The sequence below is a fragment of the Dendrobates tinctorius genome, unplaced genomic scaffold, assembly GCF_039654945.1.
Source record: "Dendrobates tinctorius isolate UK_male_01 unplaced genomic scaffold, ASM3965494v1 ptg000015l, whole genome shotgun sequence".
Classification (NCBI taxonomy): Eukaryota; Metazoa; Chordata; class Amphibia; order Anura; family Dendrobatidae; genus Dendrobates; species Dendrobates tinctorius.
The window spans coordinates 39260001-39285995 of NW_027361683.1; the positions used below are offsets into that span (position 1 = coordinate 39260001).

At 42.1% G+C, this 25995-nt stretch overlaps 1 protein-coding gene across 4 annotated transcripts in view; it reads left to right on the forward strand.

Moving 5' to 3' along the window:
- Window positions 1-24223, forward strand: part of RPS6KA1 (ribosomal protein S6 kinase A1) — a 291056-nt gene extending 266833 nt beyond the window's left edge. For all 4 annotated transcript variants that reach the window (XM_073563799.1, XM_073563791.1, XM_073563807.1 and 1 more), the window contains 7 exons: window positions 6281-6370; window positions 6518-6676; window positions 12804-12965; window positions 13066-13142; window positions 17704-17821; window positions 20462-20599; window positions 22110-24223. In XM_073563799.1, coding sequence (XP_073419900.1) covers window positions 6281-6370; window positions 6518-6676; window positions 12804-12965; window positions 13066-13142; window positions 17704-17821; window positions 20462-20599; window positions 22110-22232 — 867 coding nt within the window. In that variant the 3' untranslated portion in view covers window positions 22233-24223. The remainder of the gene's footprint in view (window positions 1-6280; window positions 6371-6517; window positions 6677-12803; window positions 12966-13065; window positions 13143-17703; window positions 17822-20461; window positions 20600-22109) is intronic.
- The last annotated feature ends 1772 nt before the right edge of the window (window positions 24224-25995 follow it).

The following is a 25995-nucleotide window of genomic DNA, read 5'->3' on the forward strand; positions in this document are numbered from 1 at the left end:
TCACTCTGTCTCTCTCTCACTCTGTCTCTCTCTCACTCTGTCTCTCTCTCACTCTGTCTCTCTCTCACTCTGTCTCTCTCTCACTCTGTCTCTCTCTCACTCTGTCTCTCTCTCACTCTGTCTCTCTCTCACTCTGTCTCTCTCTGTCTCACTCTGTCGCTCTCTGTCTCTGTCGCTCTCTGTCTCTGTCGCTCTCTGTCTCTGTCGCTCTCTCTCTCTGTCTCTGTCGCTCTCTCTCTGTCGCTCTCTCTCTCTGTCGCTCTCTCTCTGTCGCTCTCTGTCTCTCTCTGTCTCTGTCTGTCTTTCTCTGTCTCTGTCTGTCTCTCTGTCTGTCTCTCTCTGTCTCTCTCTCTGTCTCTCTCTCTCTGTCTGTCTGTCTGTCTGTCTCTGTCTGTCTCTCTCTCTCTGTCTCTCTCTCTCTCTGTCTCTCTGTCTGTCTCTCTCTCTCTGTCTCTGTGTCTCTCTCTCTCTCTCTGTCTCTCTCTCTCTGTCTCTCTCTGTCTCTGTCTCTCTCTGTCTCTGTCTCTCTCTGTCTCTCTCTCTCTCTGTCTCTCTCTCTCTGTCTCTCTCTGTCTCTCTCTCTCTCTCTCTCTCTCTCTCTCTCTGTCTCTCTCTCTCTGTCTCTCTCTCTCTCTGTCTCTCTCTCTCTCTGTCTCTCTCTCTCTGTCTCTCTCTCTCACTCTCTCTCTCTCTCTCACTCTGTCTCTCTCTCTCACTCTGTCTCGCTCTCTCACTCTGTCTCTCTCTCTCACTCTGTCTCTCTCTCTCACTCTGTCTCTCTCTCTCACTCTGTCTCTCTCCCTCCAATCCGCACATCCCAAGCCGCAATAGAATCTGCATCAATTCCGCTGGACAAAGTATAGGAATCCGCAGGGAAAACTGCATGCGTTTTACCCTGCGGTTTCTGCCAAGCGATGCGGATTTTTCGGCAGAAAAAATCTGCAGCGTGTGCACACACCCTAAGGCTAAGTGCACACGTTGCAGAAAATTTCTGCTCAAGAACCTGAATCCCTTCCCAGAAACCGCACCTATTTTTCCGCGGCGATTTTTGCACGGTTTTGATGCGGTTTTTTTTCCGCAGCGGTTTCAAACCGCATGGAAGAAGCCAAAACCGCGGAAAAATCCGCAAAATTAATTAGCATGCTGCGGTTTTTACCGCAATGCGTTTTTTTCGTGGTAAAAAACGCATCAATGTGCACAAAAAGTGCAAAATGCATAGAAATGACTGGGAAGCTTATTTTTAGCGGTTTTATAGTAAAAACCGCTTAAAAAAACACTGTAAGTGAACACAGCCTTAGAGTCGCTCTTGGTTTTCTGTTTTTGGATTATTTTGCAAATTGCTGGCTTTTTTTTTTTTCAATGTGTAAAATCTGCTATATGCATGTACTCGTAAGGGTGTATTCCCACAATCGCATGCATGACTTATTAAATTCACCTAAACAATATATTTTTCAATTGCAGGTAGTTGAAGAAAAATATATTGTTTGCCATCTTTGGCCCCTAACCCTAAGGGTGTGTGCACACGCTGCGATTCGGCTGCTGCGGGTCCGCAGCAGTTTTTGCTGCGGTGTACAGTACCATTATTCCCTATGGGAATAAAAAACCGCAGGGCAAAACCGTAGAGCAATCCGCAGGTAAAACCGCAGGTCTTTTGACCTGCAGATTTACCTGCGGATTTTACAAAATCCGCGTGGCCAAATCCGCACCCCATTCCGCAGCGTGTGCACGTAGCCTAACTCAAAGTACCCCTTCTGCAATCTGTTGCAATCTTGATGCCTCTAGTTACATCCTCCTGTAGATCTATGCAGGCAGATCGAGAAGGCACATCTTGCCACTCATTTCAGCAGTGTAGACATCCAGAGTATGAGCAATAGTTCTGTCAGTATACAGGGGAATGTGTACACTGTAGAGCATATCGGTATAGGCATCCAGAGTATGAGTAGTAGATCTGTTAGTATACAGGGGAGTGTGTACATTGTAGAGCATATCGGTATAGGCATCCAGAGTATGAGTAGTAGATCTGTCAGTATACAGGGGAGTGTACATTGTAGAGCATATCGGTATAGGCATCCAGAGTATGAGTAGTAGTTCTGTCAGTATACAGGGAGTGTGTACAATGTAGAGCATATCGGTATAGGCATCCAGAGTATGAGTAGTAGTTCTGTCAGTATACAGGGGAGTGTGTACAATGTAGAGCATATCGGTATAGGCATCCAGAGTATGAGTAGTAGTTCTGTCAGTATACAGGGGAGTGTGTACATTGTAGAGCATATCGGTATAGGCATCCAGAGTATAAGTAGTAGTTCTGTCAGTATACAGGGGAGTGTGTACATTGTAGAGCATATCGGTATAGGCATCCAGATTATGAGTAGTAGTTCTGTCAGTATACAGGGGAGTGTGTGCATTGTAGAGCATATCGGTATAGGCATCCAGAGTATGAGTAGTAGTTCTGTCAGTATACAGGGGAATGTGTACATTGTAGAGCATATCGGTATAGGCATCCAGAGTATGAGTAGTAGTTCTGTCAGTATACAGGGGAGTGTGTACATTGTAGAGCATATCGGTATAGGCATCCAGAGTATAAGTAGTAGTTCTGTCAGTATACAGGGGAGTGTGTACATTGTAGAGCATATCGGTATAGGCATCCAGAGTATGAGTAGTAGTTCTGTCAGTATACAGGGGAGTGTGTACATTGTAGAGCATATCGGTATAGGCATCCAGAGTATGAGTAGTAGTTCTGTCAGTATACAGGGGAATGTGTACATTGTAGAGCATATCGGTATAGGCATCCAGAGTATGAGTAGTAGTTCTGTCAGTATACAGGGGAGTGTGTACATTGTAGAGCATATCGGTATAGGCATCCAGAGTATGAGTAGTAGTTCTGTCAATATACAGGGGAGTGTGTGCATTGTAGAGCATATCGGTATAGGCATCCAGAGTATGAGTAGTAGTTCTGTCAGTATACAGGGGAATGTGTACATTGTAGAGCATATCGGTATAGGCATCCAGAGTATGAGTAGTAGTTCTGTCAATATACAGGGGAGTGTGTGCATTGTAGAGCATATCGGTATAGGCATCCAGAGTATGAGTAGTAGTTCTGTCAGTATACAGGGGAGTGTGTACATTGTAGAGCATATCGGTATAGGCATCCAGAGTATGAGTAGTAGTTCTGTCAGTATACAGGGGAGTGTGTACATTGTAGAGCATATCGGTATAGGCATCCAGAGTATGAGTAGTAGTTCTGTCAGTATACAGGGGAGTGTGTACATTGTAGAGCATATCGGTATAGGCATCCAGAGTATGAGTAGTAGTTCTGTCAATATACAGGGGAATGTGTACATTGTAGAGCATATCGGTATAGGCATCCAGAGTATGAGTAGTAGTTCTGTCAGTATACAGGGGAGTGTGTGCATTGTAGAGCATATCGTTATAGGCATCCAGAGTATGAGTAGTAGTTCTGTCAGTATACAGGGGAGTGTGTACATTGTAGAGCATATCGGTATAGGCATCCAGAGTATGAGTAGTAGTTCTGTCAGTATACAGGGGAGTGTGTGCATTGTAGAGCATATCGTTATAGGCATCCAGAGTATGAGTAGTAGTTCTGTCAGTATACAGGGGAGTGTGTGCATTGTAAAGCACAGAAGGGTAATGTCGCTAGTAAATTAAATCGGACTGACACGTCTGTATGAGAACAATGTTGATACCGCTTCTATCAATTGCTGAGGTGTCAGTCCAACTTCATTTACTACTGATACCAAGGCAGGGGAAGGTGCCTCAGCTGATCAGTGCACTGCTAAAGTCAGGCAAGGGGAGGTGACCACTCTTTTGACTGCTGCCAAGATGTTGGTCTGACTTCAATACCAAGTCCCCTACTGTGCTGGCACTAGTAAATGAAGTCAATCAAGCACCTTAGCAGCAGTCACTTGACGTGTCCATATCAGGTAAACTGCATAATTAGAGAAAAAAAACCATCAGAATCCTGTTTTTTCAGCCGCCACAAGAACAAAAGAACATGCAATAAGAAGCGATCAAAACGCCATATATTCCCCAAATTGATATCAATAATATCAGCCTGGGGTGGAAAAACAAAAAGCAGTGACCCAGCCCCATATCCCAAAAATTGAAAATGTTATGGCTCTCAGAAAATGGCAAAACAAGCAAAATGTTTTTTGTTTGTTTTTTATATATATAGTTTTCACCACTTAAATAAAACAAAAACCATACATGTTTGGTATCTGCATAATTGTACTGACCTGGAGAATTATAATTCTAGGTAATTTTTACGTTAAAATGAACGCAGTAAACAAAAAAACTATTTCAGAACTGCACTTTTGTTATTTCGCCACACTTAGAATTTTTTTTCCAGCTTTCCATTACATCATATGATAAAATGGATTGTGCTATTCAAAAGTACAACTCGTCCTGCAAAGCAAGCTCTCACACAGTTATGTCAATGGAAAAATAAAAGTTATTGCTCTTTGCATAAGGGGAGAAAAAAAAACGGAAACTCAAAAACTGAAAATCACTTAATCCTTGATGGGTTAAAAGGGTTGTCACAATTCATAGGTATTCCTGGTGCGAGCGGGCAGTCATGTGTCAGCTAGAGTTGTTTGCTTCTTTCAAAACAAGTGAGAAGCCAGAGGAAGTTAGTTGACATGTCAACAACTAATGGCAAGAATGTAAATTGCCTACCTATGGTCACTTGCATGGGGCATACAGAGGGCTGGTGACATTGATCATGCGCACTACATGCTGTATCAATTTGGCATTCTGCTGTCAGAGTGATATGACTGGCGCAGCAATCTGTGGCCACATCAAAGACAAAATCATCACCCCTCCTGCAACTGGTAATATGCCATCTGAGTCAGAAAAAGGAGTCTCTTTGCTCTCTTGACAATTTGGCCACCAAATGTGAATACTGATTGGCTGAAAATCCTGTGATGGTCTTCCTCTTCAGCTCTGGGATCTACAAATCCAAAGCCCTTTTGATGTGCACTGTACTACAGCGTAGTTTTGTTTTGCATGCTGTGTGCTAAAATTCTCGTATTTATGAACGTGTAAATTTCCACGTAAAATAGAAGTAAGGTGGGCCCTGAGAAATCAACGCCACATGTGAGCCCTAGGCCCTCCAGTCCGACCCTGAACACCAGCACTACACTCCCTTTCTGCCTGCTCTGCTTGACGGTGAGCTGAAAAGCAGTGCGGGTGAATGAGGGCTTCTGGGAACTATAGTTCTGAGGTAGAATTGGAAGTCTTATAAGGCAAACGGGACCACCTAATGTGCTCTGTGAAGGAATATGCACAGAGAAAAAAAATACATTCAAGTAGTTATTTGTGCATGGTGCAGTTTCTTTACAGAAGCTATGACTGTTCAGTGCTTTTGGGGAAACTATTGATTGTGGAACATCCACATTTAACACTTTAATTGCTGGCATGCACATTTCAAGATCGGCAGTCACTGATCTCCCCCATCCTGCTAACTTTGTCAGGGCTGAGCAAAAATGCCATTAAAGCTCCAAAGGTCACTAAATTTTAGCTCATTTTCAAGTGTTGCCAAAATTTTGCGACTTTCAAAGGCTTTTATGTAGAATTTTGATAATTATTTGGGCCCATAGTTTGTGTCACAATGTATCTGACTTGAATGGACTATGACACTAAATAGTAAGAAGTAGTAATTAAACATTTCTAATACATCTTTTAATACTGCCCTCTTAATTGCAAGCAGATCTATAAAAACCCACCTACACCCTCAGTAGGTAGAAAATGGAAGTAAAATATTAGGTTTAATTACATGATTTTTCAATTTGTCATGTGATTTACTGTAATGACCACTGCGTCTGAAGTTTAGATACAAATCACTTGATTTGTTAGCCAAGTGTTGGGCTACATGCATCTACATTTATTTTGTATTTTTGGCATCCTATTTTTAAATTGAGTCTCTGTGTAAAGCTGATCAGTTATACAATGAATGTTGTAAGGCAACAGCAGACAATAAAATGAGCCTGCTCTCTGGTTTATAGATGACTCCATCCTTTCCACCCATACATTAATCGTGCATTCTCCAATATTTTCACATGCTGATAGGTGATTTTTAGCCATTCTTTGAGCTGTGCCTGGTATTAGAGCTCATTTCTATCCCTTTTTTTTGTGTAATTTCAGTCAACACATTTAATAGAGTAATTGAAAGTACTTTGCTTAGTTTAGACAATCCTGTAAGTAATTTACTCTTTAACTGCGACCCTAAACCTTACATTGTATACTCCACTTCTTTGAACTGCAGATAATAGATAAATCCAAAAGGGATCCATCAGAAGAAATAGAGATTTTGCGCAGATACGGTCAACATCCCAACGTAATTACTCTAAAGGATGTAAGTACTACCGACATTAATACACAGGACAGTTAAATGACAGTTTTTATGGAGAAAGCAGGTAAAGCAGCACTTCCACATTTAGAACAATTACTCTCTTCTTACGACCAAGTAGTCATAATGGTTTCTCTGCCCAAATCAAAACAGGTGTATGAAGAGGGAAATAGCGTCCATCTTGTGACCGAGCTTATGAGAGGTGGAGAACTACTTGACAGGATCTTGCGTCAGAAGTTCTTTTCAGAAAGAGAGGCCTGTGCTGTTCTACTGACCATCTGCAAGACAGTGGAATATCTTCATTCACAAGGGGTGAGATTATTATGTGCACACAAGGTTTGTAGGGTGTTCTGATATCTGAAGCAAATTGGGAAAAACTGCAGAAAATGACCTATGTTGATCTGACCATTCAACTGACTCTTCAGCGCCAATGCTCCCATTTGATCTATCTTCCACTTGCTATAGTGATATCTGTCTGACCTCGTGCAGTCAATCACTAGCCTTTACAGTGTCATGCTGTGCCTTCTAAAATAATTGCTGAAGCAAAGTAGACAGATGGGGAATATGAGCGTCGGCACTGTAGTGTTAGCAGCTTTGAGTGAGAAAAGGGGATTTATTTTTTTTAAATCAGATAAGTTTTTATTAATAAAATTTAAAACAACATACAATTTCGGCTATGTCAAATTAAAACAGTCACATATTTCAAACTTACCACCCTTCCCCTCCCTTCCCTCCCCACCCCCTTACAAGCTATAAACAGCAGGTAATCAAGGATATATCCTTCAGTCGGGATCATCTCCTTTCCACCCATGGTTTCCACAATGACTCAAATATTTTACCCCCCTTTCTTTTCTCATAGATTTCCTTCTCCATGCGTACAATAAGGTCAGATTGTCTAAAAAAAAAAAAAATTCTCTCAATGTTGGCGGTTCTTCCTTTATCCAATATTTGGCAATTTGTGTAAAGAATGGAAGCGGAGGCAGAGATGGTGAAGTTCACATTCATTTTTATTTTTAAGTGGAACCTCGGGAGCACGATTCGGGGGGCTCCGAAGGGGGCGTGACTAGTGAGCCCCGGGTACCCGTAGTAAAGCCCCTTAGACAGGGCCAGAATGGAATACCCGGAGGACACAGGTGTTACCTCCAGTTAGACCCCTACACGTGGCAGCTGTCCCAGCGGGACCAAAAGGGATAACAGTGGTTACAGCAGAGTCCGTAATGAGCTGGGTCCTGGATCCTGGTAGATGGTAAGGAGTCGGTTCCAGTGACCTTCACACAGTCCTCAGATACGGATAGCTGTTAGCGGAACGGGATGGCTTAGGCCCAGATGGTTGCAGATATAGCCAGGTAACACCGGATACTGATATGTTGTGGAGACAGAGAGCATTAGACAATGCACAGAGACTGCAGACGCAGCACAGACAGGTTAGCATGAGAACTGGATGTAGCAATGATAGATACTCGTTGCTCCGGCGCTCTCCCTATGGAGGAGAGGCCAGAAATAGCAGCCAGTGCGCTGCCGTTGGATAATTGCACTTTTTTGAATAATGCACGCCGCCCCTTTAAGAAGGCAAGAGAGCGGGCGGGCGGGCCGGCCGTAATAGCCTTAGCTACAGATCTCCTCACAGGACGCCAGGAGGTGAAGGCAGAAGGGAGGCCAGAACGCTGAGCAGCAGCATGAGATCCAGAGGAGGCCGGCTGCTGCCTAAGGGCAGCATATGAGGCTCGGGGTGAGTGCCCAGAACGGAGAGCAGCGGCAGGCCTGGACACAGCGCCAGGACGGGGACCAGGTGTAACAGTGGCAGACATGGGCGCTGCGCCAGGACAGGGACCAGGTGTAACAGTGGCAGACCTGGGCGCTGCGCCAGGACAGGGACCAGGTGTAACAGTGGCAGACCTCGGCGCCGCGCCAGGACAGGGACCAGGTGTAACAATTAGTTTCCATGCAATATACAGTAATCTGGCTATTGCCAACTTATATATATATTATGCATCTAGATCTCCTCCACATACTCCAAAATAAACACCACAGGGTCCCTCCCAATTTTACAACCATGCACTCTCTCAATAGCATTGCCCACTTCTATCCAATATGGGCTAAGTTTTGGACATTGCTACAACATACAATACAGACCAAAAGTTTGGACACGCCTCGTTCAAAGAGTTTTCTTTATTTTCATGACTATGAAAATTGTGGATTCACTCTGAAGGCATCAAAACTATGAAGTAACACATGTGGAATTATATAATTAATAAAAAAGAGTGAAACAACTGAAAATGTCTTATATTCTAGGTTCTTCAAAGTAGCCACCTTTTGCTTTGATTACTGCTTTGCACACACAATCAAAGCAAAAGGTGGCTACTTTGAAGAACCTAGAATATAAGACATATTTTCAGTTGATTCACACGTTTTTGTTAATTATATAATTCCACATTTGTTAATTCATAGTTTTGATGCCTTCAGAGTGAATCTACAATTTTCATAGTCATCAAAATAAAGAAAACTCTTTGAATGAAGTGTGTCCAAACTTTTGGTCTGTACTGTATGTAGGATCCCAGCCACTTCAGCCTAGCATCTAGTACAATCCGAGGTCTGTCTCAGCCCAGCTCTATACAATCTATCCGGAGTCTTGTAAACTCTATGGCGCACATATATCTATGAAAGTCTGCCCAGTTCACTCAGTGAAAATTGAGGTATGTACTCCATAATTCCTAACCATTTATCCTACTCAATCATTCAAAACTCTTCTTCCCATTTTCCTTTAGCTTTAATCGTGTATCTGTTTAAAAAAGTAAACATTAAGTCTTTATAAATATCTGACACCACCCCTTTTATACCTCCCTTTACACAGTTATAATCCACCAATATATCTTTATGAACCTCCATACTAACCGTTTTACTCTGCATTATGTAAGCTTGTCTAAACTGTCCATATTGAAACTTACATACCTCCCGTAATCCATAATCCCTTTGTAATTTTTGAAACGATACCAATCATTGCACATCTTGTATCTGAACTATGTATTGAATCCCTAGTCTTTTCCAATTCTTAAACTCCCCCATTTTACCAAATTCCGGTATTATTTCATTCTGCCATATCGGAGAAAAATTTGTCAGATGTTGCACTCCCCTAGTCTTTTTAATTGCCTCCCAAACCTTATGTATCAGTGACAAAATAGGGCACATCACTCCCATCTTTTTGAAGCACCCTGCTGCCAATCCCTGAACCAATGGATCCCTCGCCAACACCTGAACCAATAACTTTGGTATTGAGCCTATGCCAGCTACTTCCCTCCAGCCCCTCATCTGTTGACCCTGAGCTGCTAGATAATTGATCTAAGGGTTTGGAAGTGCCAGTCCCCCCCATCTTGGGCCTCTGCAGTACTTACAACCTAATCCTCGGCTGTTTTTTCCCCCATACAAGATCCCGAAATATAGAGTTAATGGTACAGAACCGTCTTTTGGGCAACCATATGGGGGCATTGTGCAATATGTACAACAATTGGGGCATCAGAATCATCTTGATCAAGTTTATTCTTCCCACTACTGAGAGATGTAATCTACACCATGCCCCCACTTTACTCCTGAATTTCCCCAATAATGAAACCCAGGTTCAGATCCATATAACTCGAGAGCGGGAGCGACACCTGAATGGCCAGATATTTAAACTGTTGAATAACCGCAAACTTACTACCCTCCCCAACTGTTACTAGATCATCACTACCTCCATCCACAGCCAATATATTAGATTTCTCCCAGTTAATTTCTAGGCCTGACATAGTCCCAAATGTCTTAAAAATATTCATTGCTCCCAGCAACGCCCCTTCAGAGTCCTCTAAAAAGTGCATCACGTCATCTGCGTACAAGGCTATTTTTTCCTCTACCAGACCATATCTAAACCCCTTGACTGAAGCCGCGTTTCTAATTGTCTGCGCCAGGGGCTCCATTGCCAATGCAAAAAGCAGCAGAGACAGTGGACACCCCTGTCTGGTCCCCCTATAAAGATAAAAACTCCAAGATGTCTGCCCATTCACTCTAACCTTAGCAGTCGGGGACGTATACAACAGTCGCACCCATGATATAAAAGTCGTCCCAAATCCAAAATATTTCAAAACCATCCAGAGATAATGCCATTCAACACTATCAAATGCTGATAGTAGAATCCTACTCCACACTGATGAGGGGCAACACCCTGAAACAGCTGTCTGTGGATGGATACCTGGCCTTGGTATTTCCCTTGTCATATCTGTAAACTCGTAAAGAGCTGGATATTGACTTAAATGGCCACTTAATATGGTGGTAATGGTGGTTTCCGAAAGGAGCCACCCCTTGGCTGGGTCCTTCCCTGGAGGAAGATGTGGCTAGTCCCGTGTTTGAGACTCTTAAATGAGGCTCCACAGACTTTATTTGAATATTCGTATTTCCCAGGGAGCATTGCACCTAGGATTTCACTGTGATTGAGCGCCTTTGCCGGCTGCCGCAGTGTTTTCTTTGACTGGTCTCCCTGAGATCAGTGATTGTTTCGTGATGTTAGCTATCCTCTCAGCGTTACTGCTAAACCGCTAACTATAGCACCTCTACAACTCCTCCACATAAACATAATCTCGTTATTGCAATTAGTCCCTCCATAGTAATATATCAACTACAACGCTAAATTCAAGAGTCCCTAAAGCAACATCACGTCAATTTTCTTCAACGTCCAGAAAAACTGCTGCCTTCCTCTTTCCACATCTTCTTATTTCCCTCTTTCCTTGTCTGCCTTGATCCTCTTGTAGATAAAGTCCAGCCACTTAGTGGCCTCCTCCGGTGTTGGGAAAAAATGGACATTTCCCAGGGCTACCACCCAGAGCCTTGCTGGATACAAGGTGGAATAGATCAAATCCAAGTCTCTCAATCTTTTCTTAACCGTTCCATACCGCATCCTCTGCTTCTGAACCTCAGCAGAGTAATCTGGATAGATAGATTTTTTTATCGCCAGCGGTTCTCACTTTCCTCAATATAGTATCTCTATAGTTGAGGATCCTGGTAAGGATAGTACGGGGATGGGGATCCTGGCGGGAGGGGTCTCATGGGACATGGTGTGCTCTCTCCACCGCAAACAGCTTAGGCCTCTTTCACACTTCAGTTTTTTTGCATCAGTTCAAATCCGCCAAAAAGTCAGACAAGCGGATCCGTTCTCAACTGATGTGAACGGATGGCACAGGATCCGTTTTCAGACGGATCCTGAAAATGAGGAAATTTAAAGGAACCGCTGGCCGAGAGAGAGAGAGAGAGCGAGAGAGAATGAATGAGAATTTCTTTTTTGTCCGGCACCCAGAAAGAATTTCGGGTTAAATGAGTGTCTGGAGGATCCGCCAGAGAAAAAAACGTTGCAAGCTCCGTTTTGAAATCTTTGAGGATGGTGACGGACAGCAACTTTTGGCGGATCCTCAAAAAAAACGGATGCAACAGACAGCAATCCGTCACAATCCGCCATTAATGGAAGTCAATGGGGGAAAAAAACGGATGCTCAAAAGAAAATTGAGGATCCGTTTTTTTCAAAACCTGGCGGATTGTGACTGATTGTAAAAAACTGAAGTGTGAAAGAGGCCTTAGACAGGTTATTAGCAACAATCTTATTGTGAAGCCAGTCCTCAATAAACTTTGTAGGATCAGTTCCTTCTGCCTTTTCAGGGACGCCCACCAACCTCACATTATTCCTCCTAGAGCGGTTTTCACAATCATCGTTTTTATCAGCCAAAATAGCACATCTCTGGAGGCACGGAGTGTGGGACTTGTGCATCTTAGAAAGTTGATCCTCCAGCACACTCACTCTCTCCTCCACCGCCCCCATCCTGGTATTAGCTTTCCTCATGGCTGCTTTCATACTGGTCATTTCTTTTTTAACCCCATCCACCCTTTGTGTGAGGGCCGTCAGGGTGGTCTTACAGAATCTGACAATGTCATATATATCCCGCAGTGTGGGCTCCCCTACTATAGGCTCCTCCATTGCTTCTTGCTCCTCACTCTATTTCCTGCCTTTCATCTTCCCCCTATGCCCCCCCCCCCCCCTACCGTATCTTCCTCTGAGCCATCTCCTTTCTCCTTCTCTCCCATCTCGTTTGCTGCTCCATCCTCCCACACATACTTCCCCTGGCATCGATCTCTTTCCTCCTCGCATAGGAAGCATTTGCAATGGCAGATTTCTCTGCAGCCTCCTCTCTCTCAGCGCCATCTTGATCCCGGCTCCCCGCTCCTGACTTTGCATCTTGCTGCCTTCTCTTCCCCATCTCCACCGCTCACCACACTACCGCATGTCAGGACTCGCCACCGCTAACCTTTATTTTGAATGCCATTTTCACCATTTAAGAAAATTTTCTTAAGACCTCGGAAAAATCCTTTATAACACATGGTCTTATGTTATATTTACAATTCTTTATCTGTTCCTATCACATTCTAGGTTGTCCATAGAGATCTAAAACCAAGCAACATCCTTTATGTTGATGAATCTGGAAACCCAGAGTCCATAAGGATCTGTGATTTTGGATTTGCAAAACAGCTGCGTGCAGAAAATGGATTACTAATGACCCCATGCTATACGGCCAATTTTGTGGCCCCAGAGGTAATAAAGTTTTTGAAGACTGGGCTAATAAATAAGCAAGAATACAAATGAGTCAGGCAAGGAGACTTTATTATTGTGTAATGTGACTAATGTTTTGTAGGTGTTGAAGAAACAAGGATATGATGAAGGATGTGACATCTGGAGTCTGGGAATTCTCCTTTACACCATGCTGGCAGGGTAAGTACATGTGAAGAGGCGTTAGCAGTGTATTGCAAACCATGAGCACTCCTGGGCACAAGGCAAGATCTGTACCAGATCTTACCACTCATAACATACTGCTGTATAGATGCACAGAGAAGACTGACTGAAATATAAGTTGGGCCAAACGCAGTCTGGTCATATTCGACAATTGCGTTATGTCAAATGCTTACTAGGCTGGCAGGCAGGGCCCAGGTACCAGCTAAGATTTTCTAGTCAGAATAGTGACCTGTTTACAGCTGCTATTTTTCAGCTTAGAGTTGGCTATGTTATGACATTAATTAAAGATGTCTTAGCATTATTTCCCAATTCCCTTCTAACTATGTATGTAATGTAATTGTATTTAATTACTTAGTCATTCTCTCCCGGTTTCCAGCTCTGCTTCGGTCCCCTTCTGGCCCACGTGATTGTGGCGATGTTGCTTTCCTAGTGTATATTTGTGAAATATCAGGATGAGGCTTCATAGGAATACACTGAGAAAGCAATTCCTGGTCCACACACAAACTCACTCAGATTTCAGGTGGCTTGGGGCAGTATTTGTTTAACTTCCCTATTTTTCACTCACAACTTAACAATGACTCTGTAAGCTTCATGTGTGTGGAGGTTTTTAGTACTTTTGCACCACCTTGTGGTTTCTCACTTTTTAATGTGCTTAGTCTATATATGTTAAATAAATTTTCAGTATTTAATAAAAATGTATATGTTTGCAATTGTTGATTCTAGTGTACAATTTTGTTCCACTATATGATGACAGAATGTTATCAGTAGCAACTTGCATCTACGTAAAGGGAGAGTCTGTCTTCACTGAATTCAGATTGTAACACAGAATTGGGAATTTTGCTAATGACTGATCCATTTAACAGAGAGAGAACCAAATTTCTCTGATAAGACATAACACAAAGTTGAATATTCATGTATACTATTGATTTATTAAATAAAATTTAAAACTACAGTTACACTTTAAATATAGGAAGTCTCTTCTGTCACATTTTGTCATGTCCAGGGGACAGTATTTTCCTAAATTGTTTTATAAGAATAATTTCCATAGACTTTAAAGTAGCCCAACTGTAGATGAAATTGTTCTGATCTTCCCAGTTTTTACTATCTGTAAACCAAGACTCCACCCCTTCACATTCCCCCCTCACAGTGGTGTCTTCCACCTCAAAAACATGAAGTCTCACACAAATGTCAACATAGTGAGACAGATGAGACCCTTAACCAGTTCAAGACCGAGCCATTTACCCCCAGTCCTGACTAGGCACATTTTTTCTTACATTTTACTTTTTTTTTTTTTTTTCTCATTCTGATATTAAAGAAATTTTTGCACCTTTTTTAAAAATAAAGGAAACGAGTCTTTTTTTTTTTCCATATTCGTATTTATTTTTTGTAATCCCCACAAATGGATATTAAAATGCATTTAAAAATGTATTCCTCGTTCTGTAACAAATATTTTTATTTATAGGACACTTTTTTTCAACGGCAGCAAGGCTAGTTATAGCAATTTGGATTCATAGTGAAATTTGTATTTGTTTTTACCTGTTGTTTTTATTTACTTTTAATTTACTTTATGTTGTTCCCCCATAAGTTAATAAAAAAAAGCATTTAAATATTGAACTATTTTTATTTTCATTTAACTCCCCTGTAACTGCCACTTGTATTATAGCCCCAGTTACAAGGGAAATGCAGCCTCCTGGCTTGCATAGCAGAGCTGTTTTGGTCTCCTATGACCCAACAGCTCCTACTTCCTCTCTATAAAATGTGATCACTTAACCGATGTGTATGGAGACCGAAACCCGATCAGTTCTTCCTATTACTGTGAGAATGCACAAGAAACTCTGTGCCTTCTTTATTTAGGATCTCCGCTCCCGCAGATACACAATCGTGTTTCTGCACTACTATACAGTGACATTTTAGGACCTGCAGAGTATTAGTGGGTCGTTAGGACTTTTAAAGTCAATGGGCGGTCCGGAAGCAGTTAAACGAGGGACAGAACTTAGATCTCTAAATACACTGCTCAAAAAAAATAAAGGGAACCCTTAAACAACAGAATGTAACTCCAAGTAAATCAAACTTCTGTGAAATCAAACTGTCCACTTAGGAAGCAACACTGTTTGAGAATCAATTTTGCATGCTGTTGTGCAAATGGAATAGACAACAGATGGAAATTATTGGCAATTTTCAAGACACACTCAAAGGAGTGGTTTGCAGGTGGGGACCACATCTCAGTACCCAATGCTTTCTGGCTGATGTTTTGGTCAGTTTTGAATGTTGGTTGTGCTTTCACACTCGTGGTGGCATGAGATGGACTCTACAACCCACACACAAGTGGCTCAGGTAGTGCAGCTAATCCAGGATGGCACATCAATGCGAGCTGTGGCAAGAAGGTTTGCTGTGTCTGTCAGCGTAGTGTCCAGAGGCTGGAGGCGCTACCAGGAGACAGGCCAGTACACCAGGAGACGTGGAGGGGGCCGTAGGAGGGCAGCAACCTAGCAGCAGGACCGCTGCCTCAGCCTTTGTGCAAGGAGGAACAGGAGGAGCACTGCCAGAGCCCTGCAAAATGACCTCCAGCAGACCACAAATGTGCATGTGTCTGCACAAACTGTTAGAAACAGACTCCTTGAGGATGGTTTGTGCCCGACGTCCACAGATGGGGGTTGTGCTCACAGCCCAACATCGCGCAGGACGCTTGGTATTTGCCACAGAACACCAGGGTTGGCAATTTCGCCACTGGCGCCCTGTGCTCTTCACAGATGAAAACAGGTTCGCACTGAGCACATGTGACAGAGTCTGGAGACACCATGGAGAGCGATCTGCTGCCTGCAACATCCTTCAGCATGACCGGTTTGGCAGTGGGTCAGTAATGGTGTGGGTCGGCATTTCTTTGGAGGGCTGCACAGCCCTCCATGTGCTCGCCAGAGGTAGCCTGACTGCCATTAGGTACCGAGATGAGATCCACAGACCCCTTGTGAGACCATACGCTGGTGCGGTTGGCACTGGGTTCCTCCTAACGCAGGACAATGCCAGACCTCATGTGGCTGGAGTGTGTCAGCAGTTCCTGCAAGATGAAGGCATTGAAGCTATGGACTGGCCCGCCCGTTCCCCAGACCTGAATCTGATTGAGCACATCTGGGACATCATGTCTCGCTCCATCCACCAACGTCACATTGCACTACAGACTGTCCAGGAGTTGGTGGATGCTTTAGTCCAGATCTGGGAGGAGATCCCTCAGGAGACCATCCACCGCCTCATCAGGAGTATGCCCAGGCATTGTAGGGAGGTCATACAGGCATGTGGAGGCCACACACAATACTGAGCATCATTTTGACTTGGTTTAAAGACATTACATTCCATTTTAATTTTGTGTGTGACTCCAAATCCAGGTCTCCCTTGGTTAATATATTTGATTTCCATTGATGTTTTTTTTGTGTGATTTTTGTTGTCGGCACATTCAACTTTGTACAAAACAAAGTATTCAATGAGAATATTTCATTCATTCAGATCTAGAATGTGTTATTTGAGTGTTCCCTTTATTTTTTGAGCAGGAGTTGGTGGATGCTTTAGTCCAGATCTGGGAGGAGATCCCTCAGGAGACCATCCACCGCCTCATCAGGAATATGCCCAGGCATTGTAGGGAGGTCATACAGGCATGTGGAGGCCACACACAATACTGAGCATCATTTTGACTTGGTTTAAAGACATTACATTCCATTTTAATTTTGTGTGTGACTCCAAATCCAGGTCTCCCTTGGTTAATATATTTGATTTCCATTGATGTTTTTTTTTTGTGATTTTTATTGTCGGCACATTCAACTTTGTACAGAACAAAGTATTCAATGAGAATATTTCATTCATTCAGATCTAGAATGTGTTATTTGAGTGTTCCCTTTATTTTTTGAGCAGTGTATATATAATACAATATATTTGAGTGCTATTTTAAATTATGGCCTTCTATTACTTCAATGGTGTTATTCACTACAAGGACAACCCCTTCTTGATCTAAATATATTGGGCTAGTAAAATAAAAAATCCTATATTCTCCTCCTGTGCCGGCGCTGTTCCAGCTCTCTGCACTCGTGGTCCAGGGCTCTAGTGCGTTTTTTGTGACTCGTTACCTCGGCGCCTAATCAGCACTGGTGTCACTCTCCCCGCCTTCAGACATTTTGAACATGAAGAGGAAGTCCGACTTCATCTGCAGTCCGGACTTCCTTTTCATGTTCAAAATGTCCAAAGGTGGAGACAGTGACGCCAGCGCTGATTGACCGCCGTGGTCATGTGTCACAACAACCGCCCGAAAGCCCTGGGACAGCGAGTGCAGACTATGCTTGAACAGCGCCGACACCAGAGGTGAGTACAGGCTTTATTTTTTCTGCCTCAAAGGGGTTGTCCTAGTAGTGGAAAACCCCTTGCATGAAGTTTTCAAGGAGGATATAGGTCCTATTTAAAGTAATTTTGGAGGAAGCCCTATTTGCATCAAATTCTCCTTAAAATTTTTTGCCTGTGCTGCAATGAGATTTTTAGATAATGTATTTTATGCTGACAGATACACTCCATTTGCTAATGGCCCAGAAGACACACCAGATGAAATATTGGCACGCATTGGCAGTGGAAAGTTTACTTTGAGAGGGGGAAACTGGAACACTGTATCAGAATCTGCAAAGGTATTTAACCTACTAAATGCATGGGGGATATATGTGGCTTGAAGGGAATCTGACAGCAGAACCTACCCCTAGAGGTTATTTGGAGTGTTCTAATTCCTTATTTTAATGATTGTATTGTACTATGGTGGCTCAGTGGTTAGTACTGTAGCCTTGTGACACTGGGTCCTGGTTTAGAATGCCACCAAGGACAACATCTGCAAGGAGTTTATATGTTTTCCCATTGTTTGCGCAGGTTTTCTCTGGTTTCCTCCCACACTACAAAGACATACTGATAGGGAATCTAGATTGTGCACCCCAATGGGGACAGTGCAGATAAGCTGTAAAGTGCTGCGGAATTAATGACTCTATATACAGTCATGGCTGACAGTGTTGGCAGCTTTGAAATTGTTCCAGAAAATGAAGCATTTCTCCCAGAAAATGATTGTAACACAGAAAAACAGAGGGAACAAAAGGCAAATTGGACATAATTTCACACACAACCCTAAAAATGGAGCAGAAAAAATTGTTGGTACGCTTAACTTAATATTTGCACACCCTTTGGAATAAATAATTGTAATCATTATCTTACACTTCTCAAATGGAGTTTTGGACCAATCTTCTTTTGCAAACTGTTCCAGGTCACTCATATTTAAAGGGTGCCTTTTCCGAATGCAATTTTAGAATTTTTAGATCACTTCACAGGTGTTCAATGGGATTTAGATCCAGCTCATTGCTGGCCACTTCAGAACTCTCCAGCGCTTTGTCCCAAAAGATACTTCAAGAAGCACCCAGTAATGAATGGAAACATTGTCCTGCTAGAAAACACATGACTTAGGACTCAAACCCAGCTTTTCAACACGGGGCACTACATTGCGACCCAAAATCCTTTGCTAATTTTCAGATTTCATGATTCCTTGCACAGTGCCAGAGGCAGCAAAACAACCCCAAAACATATTTGAACCTCCGCCATATTTGACGGTAGGTACTGTGTTCTTTTCTATTTAGGCTTCATTCCTTTTTCGGTAAATAGTAGAATGATATGCTTTACCAAAAAGCTCTTTCTTGGTCTTATCTGTCCACAAGATGCTTTCCCAAATTCACGTACATTTTGGCAAACTGTATTCTGGCATTTTTATCTCTCTGTATCAGCATTGGGGTCCTCCTGGTCTCCTGCTACAGCATTTCCTTTCATTGAAATGTTGCCAAACAGCTCATTCTGAATCTCATGAACTCTGAGCCTGCAGGATAACTTGAATTTCTTTGGCACATGATTAGGGCTGTTTATCCACCATCTCAACTATCCTTTGTTGCAACATTTCATCAATTTTTCTCTACCATCCACATCCAGGGAGACTTGCTACAGTGCCATGAGTTGTAAACGTCTTCATTATGTTGCACCATGAGCAAAGGAACATCAAGATCTCTGGAGATGGACTTGTAACCTTGAAATTGTTGATAAATAAATAGTGTTCAACAATTTTGGTTCTGAAGTTCTCAGGCAGTTCTCTTCTCCTCTTTCTGTTCTCCATGCTTAGTGTGACACACACACACCCACACACACTGCAAAGATTGAGTCAACTTCTCCCCTTTTCATATGATTTTAGGTGTGATTTTCATACTGCCCACATCTGTTACCTGCTACAGGTGAGTTTGAATGAGCATCACATGCTTGAAATAAAGTTGTTTACCCACAATTTTGGAGTGATTCCAACAACTTTGTCTTTCCTATTTTCGGAGATTTGTGTGACATTATGTCCAATTTGCCTTTATTTCCCTCATTTTTTGTGATCCAATACACACAAAGGAAATAAACATGTATAACAAAACGTGTGTAATTGCAATAATTTTCTGGGAGAAATACCTCATTTTCTGGAACAATTTCAGCCAATGACTGTAAGCGATTAAAATAAATTGCCTGTTTTTATCATGAAGTGCTGCTGCGGTACGTTTAATATACATACTGGTATGTGGGTACCTGGACTAGTCCCAAGACTGCTGTCAATCATTTATAATAGCACACTGGTATTACATCAACAGCATCATGGTTGACATCCCAGCGTGTGCAGGGAGGAGAACCCGACACTAAAGGCCCTTTTACATTTAGCGATGCACCAACGATCCGACCAGCGATCCGACCCGGTCAGGATTGCTGGTGCATCGCTAAATGATCGCTAGTGAGCTTTCATACAGAAAGATCTCACAGCGATGCAGCAGCGACGCAGCGCACGATACTTACCATTCACACACAGCGATCCTGTGTCCTCCCGCCCGCGTCCAGCGTCGCTTGTCGTCACAGCAGGAAGTCTCAGCAGGAAGCGCCCGACGAGAAATGGAGCCGGACATTCTCGCGCGATCAGCGATGGACAGCGGGGGAGCCGGTCGCTGGTAAGTATCACACATAGCGATATCGCTAGCAATATCGCTATAACGTCACAAAACCAGTGACGTTTTAGCGATATTGCTAGCGATATCGCTTAGTGTAAAACCCCCTTTACTGACAGAAAAGCTGGGGTGGCCGAACATATGCAGAGCTCTCCTATTAAATTTTTATGGGAGCTCTGGAAATTGTTCAACATGCAGTGTTTTAGTTTATGAGCCCTTTATGAAGTAACTTTAGGTGTGACTTTTGTCTATAACCAGTTTTGCTATTTCTTTTTCCAGGACCTGGTGTCTCGCATGTTGCATGTGGACCCCCATCGTCGGCTCACTGCACGTCAAGTTCTCCAACATGAGTGGATCACAAAACGAGACCTGTTACCTCAGAGTCAGCTGAATAGACAGGATGCACAGCTGGTGAAGGTGACGCTTCCTTCTTTTGCCATCAAATAGGAGCCATTGCAATAAGCATATCTTCATTATAAGTAATGTGGAATATAGAATCTAACCTTAGAGACAACTTAAAACAAAAATGAAAGTAAGATTCTTCAAAACTATAGGCAAATAAAGATCTAAAAGGCCAATTAATTTAAGACAACAACTTGAGAACCTTCAACAGCTCCGTGCAATGGACCTAGTGCTGTGTTTGTACAGCATCAAGTCAATTACTGTTGGCTACTATATGGCAAGTTGACATGGCCACTGTACAAAGTTGTGCTCAATGTTAATGTACATGGAGAGGTGGGCTGAGCCATGCCTGAAATTTCTAGAATAATTTATTACACAAGTAGGTGTTCTGCACCGAGATTCTCTTCTTCAATATTCTATGAACTGCCTGCACTATAGAAATATATACCACACCTTGGGTGGTTTTTGTTGCATTAGTGCCCAAAACACTAGAGCATAATTTAAAGGGACCCTTTCAGGATTTTAGGATTTCCTCCTTAAAGGTATTAAAAGGTATTAGTGCTCTGTCATCCGCATAATAATCTCTTTTAGAGGGAACCTATCTCCAGGAATAGCAATGTTAATCGGCAGGATAACAGCGTTATTATGCTGTCCGGCTCCTGCACACAGCCGAATGCAGTGGCAAGAAAATTATCTTTATTCTACCTGCCAGCATTCAGTTTCAGTCACAGGGTCGGCACCGGTCGTTTCAGTCACCGCTTTGAGAATACAGATCGGCCGCTGTAGCTGCTGCTCCCCCGGCCCTGACTGACACTGGCTCTTCATTGGGGCGGCTGTCCGTCAGGGCTGGGGACTCAGTTACAGAAGTCGCTTTGTATTCTGGTGCTGCCACTGCCCCATGGCTAAAACCGAATGCTGGTGGTCAGAATAAAGATGACGTTCTCATCACTGCATTCAGCTGCTTGCCGGCGCCGGACAGCATCCTAACGCTGTTAACCTGCAGATTGACACCATATCTGTAGGATAACAGCATTATTTCTGATTACCGGTACCCTTTAAAGATGCCTGTAATGCTACACATAAACTCTAAATGTAAGTGTTTAAAAACAAAGTTTAATTGTCTCTGAGCTCCTTGTCCGGGACTGCTGTCAGTCAGTGATACATGCCCAGGAGGAGTAGAAGACATCCCACTGCTCCTCCTCCCTGCACACCCTGGGATGTCACTTATACTACTGTGGGCATGTATCACTGACTGACAGCAGTCCCGGACAAGGAGAGCAGAGACCATTAAACTTTAGGGCTTATACAGTTGAAACCAAAAGTTTAAATACACTCTATAAAAAGACACATATACATGTTTATCTCAATATCTGACATGATATCAGAATACACCTTTCCTGTTTTAAGTCAATTAGGATTACCATAATTATTATTTGCCATTGGAGGGGTAAACCCCAATGGCCTGTTCCCTGTCAAATGTTATAAGTAAACCACATTGTAGTAATTTAATCTTTCTGCTTTCTAGGGAGCTATGGCTGCAACTTATTCTGCCTTAAACAGCGCTAAGCCAGTCCCTCAGCTGCAACCAATCAAAACCTCCATTCTCGCACAGCGACGTGTCAAGAAACTGCCCTCTACCACTTTGTAGCTGGGGCTCTCATCTTCCAGAATGTGTTTTTTCTCTGTGGTGGTGATTTTTAACCGTTAACAGTTTAGATCAACTGTGGAACACCATATTTTGCCATGACCATGTAAAGCTGTGCAACTTCTGCAAATGTGGAATTGGTATAGCATGGGCTTGCTGTGCTCCTTTTCCTAGGTGATAGCAGGAGGGGGCCAAAGGCCATGACATATTGTCTAAATGCAAATGGTACAATCGAGGCATACGTGAATAAATTTCTCACTGAAGGGTGGCATTTGCCATACTTTAAATCATTTTATGCCATCCTTATTCCTTTGCAGCACTATCTCAGGGCTGTTTGTACTCTAGCTGTCTGCGACAGTGGAGTCACTGCTATTTTACTCCTGAAACTCTGAGAAATTCTGAGTTTTAAAATTGTTTTTTGCCTTCTGCTTTGTGCTACAAAGACAATTCAAATACATGACATGTTCATAAAAATTGAGATTTTGGTGTATCTTTACACCTAAGGGCTCACTGTGCTTCACTTATTCTCATGTTATCTTGGGGACCACTTCTGGTCAGGCACCAGGAGACAACCAGTCCGGTATCTTTTCCAGCTGGAAAGGTGGAAAAAATTCTTCAGTTGTCAAAAACCAATATCAAAAGTTCTATATCAAAACTTTTGGAATGTAATATTGATTTATTGCATATGTGAGTGGCGTTTGGGTGCGTGAAATGAATTGTCGAGCCACAAATACACCAAAAGAGCAGGAAGTACTGCATCTGTAATCTGGTCTGAGTTTTACTAGAAAATTCATCATCCGAATCCTAGAAACGCCGTAGTATCACTTTCCTAGAACTGTAAAAAATAAAAGTTAAAAAAAAAGAAAAATATTTCACTGCAGTAACTCCAGGAGGCCTCATACTGATGACTGTCTATTACATATTACTGGACTTGCTTTTTTTTAAAACATGGAAACATATGGTAAATATAAGTAATGTTTTGGGGTTTTATTGCTTAATGTACAAGTTGGCTGGTGGATCTGGTGATTTGCAAAACTTTTAACAGACCACCCAAGTAATGTATATTCTCTCTCTGGATGATGGCCACCTACTGTTACCAAACACACAGCTACGTACTTCTTTATGTAACTGTTCTCAGGTTGTTCCAGCATCTCCTCCAGACAATGAAATGTACCAGTCTGTTCCACTGTAACCTGCATTGTTGTACACACACTCAGCTGTTTCTATATCTTTCCTTCACAAATGACTAGTACTTCATCAAAGACCAAAGACCCCTGACATTTGCAAAAGTGGGATTCTAGGGGGGCAGACACCTACCAATCTTTTTGTTGTTGTTGCTGTAAGTTGAAGTGCAAGTAAAACGCAGAGGGGGAAAAAAACTTTAAAGAGGTTTTCAGCAATTCACATTTTACAAGAATTCTACAACATCTGGTAAAGAACATAAAGACCCTCTTACTTTTTTTGGGGGTCGTTTCCTACGCTGTTCATCTTGTGACTTGTTTCTGGTGTGTTGGTGTATATTTCTTTTTATTGATGTAGTTTATTTCGAATAGCTCTCCAAATTGTTTCTGGTAAGTCGGATTATCTAGTATGTGAATACTGGAGCTACTGTAAATTTTGTGTTTTTTGTCTGTGTTTTGCGATGCTGTGTAGTCATTTCACCATGATTAAAAAAGGGGTATTCATTTACATGGACTACATTCCTTAAAGGTCAGGCTTGTGGCAAAATGGCTGCTATTGGGCACATTTAGTTTATATACCATTTTTAGTGACCATGATATTTTGAGAAAAAAAAATGCACTCTTGGCAACGTTTGGCACAAGGATTAATATTACATATTCAGAGAAGTGTTAATAATTTGTAATTGGTAAAGCATAGCCTTAAAACTGGATGTGCCACAGAGTTGCCAAGGTTGGCAAACCAAAACACAAGATGCTTTTATGTCATTAAAATCCAAAAAACAGTTGTGTAATAAAATATTTTTTAAGCCTGTCTACTAAGCGGCATACTCCTTTTATTTCTTTATAGCACTTATATAAATTCAGCTAGGCTTTACTCTCATATAGGCATTTTGTGACTTTTAGTTCATCTAGAGCACGCCAGCAGTGGAACATGCATAGCTATAGGGGTTGTCTGTGGTATTTAGAAAAAAAAAACAGCTGAGAGCAAGAAATGTGTTTAAAATGATAAAATAACCAGTCCTTGTATCTTCAATGTTCCGGTGCACCCCTATGCTTTTGCAGCGATGATGTTGTGTCCATCATTCACATGACAGCTGCAGCAGCCAATCACTGGCCGCTGCAGTGGTCATGTTTATTATGTAGGTGACATAATAGCTGTAGGACTGCTAGAGACCACCAAAACACTGGGACTGTTAAAGGTAATTTAGAATTATTTTACACATTTCCCACTTTATATTCTTTTTTTTTTTTCATTTTTTTTTTTAATCCCACACATCCTCTTCTAAAACTTAACATGTTGAAACTTTGTTTTGGTATAAAATAAGACTTAATACAGTTCTTATTACTGTATTGTATAACTCCGTATACTGCTCCAGTTATTCATTCATAATTGCATGCCAATTCTTCCTATACATGTGTAACAGCATTCACATAATTGCGTGGAATCTTATGCCAGTTTTACTGCTTGCTTCATGCAAAAGTTAATAAAAAGCAAGGGCTTGGAAAGTGAGGGGAAACATCTAGAAATGTATGGGACTTGTAACAATGATGAAGTAAGTTTCTCTAACTTTACTGCAAACGCTCATTAGCTGTCTGCTCGTCTAGGCAGTGACAAAACGTTCCAGAATGCTTGCACACCACCTCAGGACCATTTAGCTTTATAAAAGGGGTTTTTAGGAAATCTTCTGCCCTCTGTCTGCAGTTATATAAATGAAACCTTTCTTTACTCACCCTCCACATGTCCATTGCTGAGTCTCCGACTTCTCTCAATGTCTGTTATCTGCAGTGCTGACATCACATCGACAGCAAGCACTGCAGCCAATAACTGATCTCACTGATTGGCTGCAGTGCTGTTGATGTAACTTTCAGACTCTGTTCTGGATCCAGTGAAGCTGAGTAAGCCCTTTAAAATTGTATGTACCTCCAAACTGTAGACCATCAGCTCACTACATAAAGAAAAGAAGCCCCCCCCCCCATCCATTGGGGTAAAAATAAAGCATATGGGTCAAAGAAAATTATGACAAATCAAATTTCTGTATTTTTTTTTCATTTCTTTTTACCACAAAATAATTATAAAAACAATTACTACCCCACCAACAAAAAAAAATGGTGCTAAGTTATTTACCACCATTTCACCACACTATGCATTTTTGTTCCAATTTGCAGTACATTGTATGATAAAATGAATGGTGTAATTCAAAACTGCAACCCATCCCACAACAATCAAGCCTTCATATGTCTATTACAAAGGAAAAATAAAAATGGTAGAACTCTTTGAAAGTGAGGAGGAAAATAAGGAAAGCTCAAAAAATTGGATGTGGTAGGGAAGCGTTAAACGGATTAAGTCCTTCCCTGAAATAGGATTCCTATCACCCAATCCTGTATGGAGTCTTGTGCTTTTCTATTTTTCCCTGCCTCACTTGGGGTTGTATAGCTCTTTGCAATAGGATCAGAAAGCTGCTGCTATTTTGGACTTGAGGAAAAGAAAATTTAGAAAAGAAAGTTCTTTTTTTGTGCTAGAAACAACCCAAATTTTTTCTTTTGCTTATGGAGAAAGGCAAGCTTGCAATGCAACTTAATTTTCA